The 7,663-nt window shown below is 32.8% G+C and overlaps 2 protein-coding genes across 3 annotated transcripts in view; both read right to left on the bottom strand.

Annotated features, from left to right (window-relative positions):
• The window catches only part of LOC127874430 (interferon-inducible GTPase 1-like), a 29,009-nt gene extending 26,197 nt beyond the window's left edge, over window positions 1-2,812 (bottom strand). For both annotated transcript variants that reach the window (XM_052418745.1, XM_052418746.1), the window contains exon 1: window positions 2,543-2,812. In XM_052418745.1, coding sequence (XP_052274705.1) covers window positions 2,543-2,720 — 178 coding nt within the window. In that variant the 5' untranslated portion in view covers window positions 2,721-2,812. The remainder of the gene's footprint in view (window positions 1-2,542) is intronic.
• Window positions 1-7,663, bottom strand: part of LOC127874432 (uncharacterized) — a 164,726-nt gene that overhangs the window by 131,777 nt on the left and 25,286 nt on the right. The gene's annotated exons all lie outside the window — the stretch shown is intronic.

The following is a 7,663-nucleotide window of genomic DNA, read 5'->3' as shown; positions in this document are numbered from 1 at the left end:
TCATGAAAAACCGTTAGGATAAAAAATCAATAGAAACCGATGTATAGACATATTTCAATCATAATATACGATTTTACAAAACAACACACGATACTGTTTAATTAATTAAACAACTTAAGTAAATATTCAGAGGAAGTAATACAATACAATCAACAATATTTGTACAGTGAGGTGTATACGTTTACAAATAATGTACGCATGTATAGTGGGAAACTCATTAATGTACAAAAACATGTTATGCACGTGGAAAAATCTGTGCTGCTTTGGGTATATTGGTTAATACTACACAGACAAAATTTGCGGCTCTGCAACAAATACGAGAAATCGTGTCGTAGACACTTAAACGGAAAATGTATTTCATATAACAAAAATGAAATCCCAGAAACTCAGGAGTGAAATATCACATTAAAGGATTTCCGGAATCATGGCGGGGATAATAGCAGTGTTGTTGTTTGTCTCTTGTCTGTGCACGCCTGGTTTCTCTACTTATAAGCGTTGCTCGTTAAATAAAACTTTTTATTTTCACAGAGAGGGGCAGTGACCGTCGGGATTGTGTTTTCAGTCTTTTTGTAATAGCTTATTTTCGTTTGAGCACAGTGTTGTGGAAACATGAATCAACGGTCGATTTCTTGTCAATGTTAATAAAGGGACATTTTCAAAATTTAAACTTTGAAAAGACGCATAATTTGTTACAATGATTCATTATATTTAAGCAAGTATTTGAATGTTTGTAATATAAGTGATTTCGATAAGATTCTTCGAACTTTACTCCAGAATTATGTAACTTGAAAGGCAAAACAAATATGTACAAAATGTTAAAACTGCAAATGTTGTAGTCTTGTTATGGGGAATACATAATCATTTTATTCCTATTGATTATACAAACATGTAATCACTTTTTATCTGTTCCTATCTGATCAGTCTTCATCATGTTAATTACGGTAGTCAATTTGTTACTTAACCAGCAAATTCGAGAGACAATTTTTAACAAATTAACATGCGTAGTAAACTTGGCCAACTGTGTTAAAGACTATGTCAATTAAATGACTATTTAACCAGATAAACGGATAGAATCATAAAATTATATTGCCCGATCTTTCTCAGCTATCTATAATCAAAGCGCTGAAGGCACTGAATTTGTTTGCTGTTGTATAATCTTAGACGCAACTCAGTTTTCAAAATTATGTTATAGCTTTTTATATCGCAAGTTTGAAATGACCACAAATAATTCAAATTTAAAAAGAGTGTGTCTTAAAGCACATGTTGAAATGTGTTGTTTTTTTTTCCAAATCATTGATACAGCTAATCAGTGTGCACAGGCTAATCTTATTTGACATGCATTAAACCCCGTTTTCACTGAAAGCAGCCAACATGTACAGATTCAATGATAAACACTAGACTGGCCAACGTTGTCTTACAAGCTGTTAAATACTTTTGAATACATACACCATATTTAGTGTACCAGTGGGAACTATAAACAGGCAGATGCGGTGGTTAGAGCAGACGCTTTTAGCATTCGTCGTCTGCTTAATTTTACTGCAGTTATCCACACAGGCAGTCACGGGTTACGGTTCCTAGCGCAGTTAAGCCCATACTGATTTGCAAAATTGCCTCTACATTATTTGTGAGCTAACGCTCACAAACAAATTGAGATAAGACAGGTTACAGGTTAAAACCGGAAAAAAAGTGTAACAACTAAACAAATTGGATTAATATGACTATAAGATTAAGTAGTAAATTAATTTTTAGCGAGTTGTTTAAGGCGAGATGTTCTCGCCAATACAACAAAGCCCTAATATATATATATATATATATATATATATATATATATATATTCGAATAATTTTGATCACCGCCTTTGAACGGTTAATTCAAATTAGTGGGGACATAAACAAGTCGACTTGCTAAACCAAATAATGTATCACTATCCAACATTTGTCAATAATCATTTACCTCATGGAATTGTTGTTAAAAAATAAAAAGCAATAGACTTAATTTAAATGTGATATAATAAAATAAATTTCCTAAATGGTTTCGTGTGCAACAATGCAACATAATAACAACTTCTGACACATGAATAAATAAAGTTAGTAAAGTATCAAATAAATTCCGTCGTGTTTACCAGATGTAAGATTGTAACGTAATATAGTGATAACCCGAGATCATTGTAACGCATCTCACAAAAACATTATGCGAAATGAAAACATTCCGATTTCAAATATCGGCTGTATATGCACACAGTAATATACTTAAAGCATTTAATTATATTTTCATTAATCATACTTGGTAGCATATGTCAACAAATAGCATACTTGCTTGGTCTGAGCGTTTCGACACACATATGCTATCGGTAAGCTTACACGCGTTTATGTTGCACTATATTATGTGTGATCTGTACGAGTGGGAAAGTTTATACAAAACTACTTGTAATAGTTATATCTTTGAATTGTTTAACAGATTCGTGTTACAAAATACCATTTATTTGTGAAGTCAAACTGGTCCGTTTAACCGGAGAGTTTGATACAGTTTACAATATGCTTACCAGCAGCAACAGCTCCTTCCAATTCTTCGTCCGAATTATCACAATTAGGGCAACATGTCCAACCGTCGAGAAGAATTATATTGCATAGTGGGCATCGGGTTGCATTTATATTCGTCTTACACACTGGGCAACGCTTCCAGTTTTCCTGTAACGGTTTCAAGCACTTTGAGCAATTCATTTTACCACGCGTGTAGTCTCAACGTACTGAGCAAACCGCTCCAGGTTGAATGTACGTGAATTGCTCTGATAAATCTATATGACCACTGCAATCAGAAGATAAACTGCAATCAGAAGATAACATTAAGTGTCCTTTTTATCTGTGAGTGTCAACTTTTGAGGGCTGGTATCAAAATGCTGCTGGATCAATGGTAATGATGTTAATTTTTCCTGATAAATTATTTTATTAGTTTTCGAAAACAACCGGTTGATTCGTTTATTTTCGAGATACATGGTTTACATTAAAGATGGTGTAGTTTTACGGCTTATGAAGTTGCTCTCCTTGTTTCTATAGCATATATATATATGCAAGTTACGCGGTCTTGGTAGTTTTCAGACTATACTTACGGGGTCAATATAAAGAACGGGGTCTGTATACAACCCAATGTTTTAGACACCTTTAATTATTATGTAGGAGGGTGGGGGTAAACTCAAACCTCTGGCATAAATTATACAATTTGTACTATTGATTTAGCTTCTCGTTTATGCAATTATCGCAACCAGATAATGCACGTCTTTCTATGCTATTTCGCAAGAGCTCCACATCGGCTCACTTTTATTCTTGTTCTTTCAGATCAAATATGTTTATACCAGAAATATACGGCTTATGGCGCTTCCATGATATAATTGAGGTATAAAAAAACAGAGACCACTATAGACTGTTGAAATATTTATTCCTGATTGTTTTAAGTAAATCTGTAGTGAGTAATTGCTTTTAAATGTTTACATTATTTTGTTTAAATAACCCTTAGGTAGGGTGTTTACTAAATTGAACGAAATCAAGTTTGAACAAATTCAATATAAGCGTGATGGTTTTCAATTCTTAAATGATAAAGTACCCGTCGACAATCAAACATTGAAGTCTTCCGGGTCTCTGGTGGAGCTACCATATCTGGACCCGGATTCTCCAGATAGACGCACCAAGGGTCCCCGGGGAACCAGACGGTTCGATAACACACGCGTTGAATAATCTCTTCCTGGTTAAATACTTAAGAGAGTAAACATTTATCAACTACCAAACTATTGCTTAAAACTAAAGGTTATATAACAAGGTGGAAAATAAACAATATGCTTGAGATAAATTATGTGAAATTGTTTTTATACAAGGAGAGCTTATGCAAATAAATTCGAAATCATTTGTAAATTTATCAATTTTCAATTCATTCCACATTCACCACTATAGCTTGGGGATTTAGGTTCATTTATCAGCAAAATCTTGCAAACTTGTAAGCAAGCACCAAATTTTCCATGAATGTACCTTAATATGTGCTTTTTCCAAAAAAAAACCGTTAGCAACCAAAAATAAAAACATGGTGGTCATTTTTTTCCAAAATGGCGGCTGCATAATTGTGTATACAATGTTTATGAAAATCAAGGTATTTGCACTCGGAGACTAATGAAAACAAACATTATTCAGGTTGCTTCGTTGTTAAGAACGTTTTAAAGATACATTTTATTCTTCTTTGACAATAAGATGTGAAATATTGTACATTTGTATCAAAATTGTCGCAATTTGCACAATAATTGTGAACCACATATGTACATATATATCACAATAAAGTTATAATATAAAGACAAAACACACACATGTATGGCACACATAAACAGCTGTGTTAAAACATTGTGAAAAAATAAGTATATATAGCATTTAAAAAGAAAACTATTTTACATCTAGGGGTGCGCTTATTATGGATTTATTGGTATCAATTGTTGGACAGTACCTTCCAAAACATAAAAATAACACAATATAAACCACAATCATCACCTTTGTCATAAAGACTAGTTTGAACTTCAAGATTATTAATAATAGTTTATTGTAAATCTAGAGGTGCAACATCATTACTTGAAGACTTATATTAATTGACTCTTAGTTATGTGTGGTCAATCATTGAGTTTGAAATACAAGCAGGGTTATTCAGAACTTCTCTCCTTATAATGTATATGAACTTTCTTTATTCACATATATTGTTTAAGGATCGTTAAGTGTTTTACTATGGTATGATTAAACGTATGATCTTATTAAGACATTTACTGGCACTTTATTGTAATTGGTACTGTTAACATACGCCCTACAATCAATACAGAGTATGAAAACTCATAGTCCGAAGATTGCTTTATATTGAATATGTAACTTGGCTGATAAAATGGCAATCTATATTGCAACTATCTTAGTTTGAGGTAAATAAATGATGTAAACACTCGTCAATAGACTTTATCAAGATAAATACGGATAAAACCCGAAACACGTGTTGTTGACGTCCTAGCAGTTAACCTGTATATGCCTATCAGGTGATTTTACAACATGCGATCATTCATGTGACGAGGTGACCTAAACATAAGATAATTCAAACAGTATCTGTTTTTTAGATATTTAATTTATAGAACGCGGGATGATGAAATCAATGTGTCCTTTTCTATAACATGTGATATTCAGATAAAGGTTGCAAGCTATTAGCCAAGTCAGCATTTAATGTTGTGCATGGATATTCACTCGTTTCATTGATTTGCAGTATACAAATGACACGCTGACCCCAAAATATAAAACCTAGTGAAAAACTTCATAATAACGTTACGACTCAATTTTCATGAACTCGCAGTAAGGATTGTTACGTTACTTTTCAGACAAGGTCTAGTATCGTGCTATTTGCGAAAACAAAACCATATTTTTCAAAACTAAACATATTTTAATCAATAGATGTAAACAAGAGTTTATTTAAATTTATTGACCTTGGATGAAGTGTCCTCAAATGTGTCAATCGCATCTTGTGAGTGATAGGTGACACGCGTGATTCAATCAACACTGGATAATTATAGCAATTAGCTGATGATAATATCAGCTTGATATACAGAAAACATACCTATGATAGTAGATTCGTGTATTTCAATACATTTAAATAAACATGTGTTGTAACGTTTAGTTGTGTCTTAATAGACTGAAAGGAGGTATGATTCTTGAATTTTCGTAAAAATACTCTACATCAATATAATATGTTTGTGATTTTGTAATATCTTCAAAACCGTTTTCGTAGGTGTGCACAAACAAATGGAAATAATAACTACAAATGAAAAAGTATACGTACTGAGGTACCAGTGAACCTATTGTAAATACTTGTAATTTAAAGAAATTGAAGAGGTGTGATCACAAAGAAGTCACAGGGGGTCAAAGTACGTTGACTCTGGAAAAGTGACATGCATAACTTAGTGACAAATCTTTAAAAACAGACATAATAATACACACACTTAGTATTGCTAGTGGAACTTTTCAACACAAAATATGTATAAAAACCGTTTTTTTAAATATTTCTTAAACTTCTCATATTAAGGATACATATGTAACAGTATTCATTGGGTTGAATTCCTAGATGTGTATTATTTTGTTTTCGATCCCTGTGAGCATTGTTATCAATCTTTCACATATTCTCAATGACTTACTTTCACAATATTATTATACGGGACACTTGCAATAATCAAACTCTCAGCTATATGACAGTAAACGAATGTACTCATATAAGCTCCAATCATTCAAGAAGAACAAGGCAGAGTTAACAGGTATTTCAGAAAGAACTCCGCGGAAATCACCATACAAATCATATGCCAAAATACCGCAAGTTGTTCCACAAATAATGAAACTAAGGCAATCGAAGCCGCATAACTGCATGTAACAATATATCATATTTGTCAGTTGCAAACATGCACGCACACATCTTTTGCTGAATGCATATGACAGCAAAACAGGAAACCGTTTCATCTATCACAACCGCATACTTTGCAAGCTCATTGCTCATTTTGAATTCGTATCAACACCGACATTCGCAAAGTTTTATAAGAATTTCTAAACAAATGAATTCGCGTTGGATATGCTATTGCTTTTATATAACGGGTTCAGCGTTGTAAATTGCGATTCAGTACAATCTGGCATCTGCACTTTATCAATAGTGTAAAAAGCGTTACATTAAAAACTTCTGCAATCATGAATATCGTACAAAGAAATTCTCTGCATCGCCCTATATTTTTTGCAAAACAAACATCCATTGATAAATATGTTCACACATGCACGCTTGCAATTAATAATGTGACCTGCACGCATGCAATTAATAATGTGAACTTCATTTAACTTCACTTCAAAGACGAACGTGTCCTGAGACTGAAACAATGAGTGTGTAATGGGAAAATGCCAATAATCATACCATCAGTGTGTTCATTTACAAGTATGACCATCCTAGATACATCTTGTCTGTGTTCTGTATCAGTGTTGATTCCTAAAATTGAATGTCATAAACGAAGTCAAAAAATAAAATATATGATCGTTCATAATCCGATTTTAAATCCAAACAGTTCATGCTTTTGTTTAAAATCCTAACATGGTGAGCTAATTGTTTGGATTCAACTATAGTTTTAGTTTGTTGTTAATGGAACTTTCATTGATATTTGCATTTTCAATCGCTAGAAATAATAAAATATACAAACAATGCATTCAAGTTGATATCAGTAAGGTGTTTAATATCAAAATAAGATACGAAATTGTATTGTTCTTCATGTAACTAAGCTTTTATTTGAGAAAATGTTTAGAGGAATCAAAGTTCATAGTTCTAAAGTTTGAAGTCATTTTTGTCACACACACTGAGGCTGGCTGTTGCAATATATGCTATTTCATTGTTGTTTCGTGGGCTGTTTTTTCTGACTTTTTTCATCGTTGTCAATATTACTAATCTGTGTAAGTAAATATCAATGTTTTATATCGTTGTCGACTCGATAATAGCTTACAAACATGCACTGAACCAAACAAATGGCTGTGCGTAGGTTGGCTACTGACAATAACAAAACCAAATAGTTAAGAAATAATTAGTGTACGTTAGTCCTATAGTTTGTTGTCGAATAACCCACGGCCGATAGTTAAGATGCGTA

The sequence above is a fragment of the Dreissena polymorpha genome, chromosome 3 (assembly GCF_020536995.1).
Source record: "Dreissena polymorpha isolate Duluth1 chromosome 3, UMN_Dpol_1.0, whole genome shotgun sequence".
NCBI lineage: Eukaryota > Metazoa > Mollusca > Bivalvia > Myida > Dreissenidae > Dreissena > Dreissena polymorpha.
This window is presented reverse-complemented; position numbering and strand designations above follow the sequence as displayed.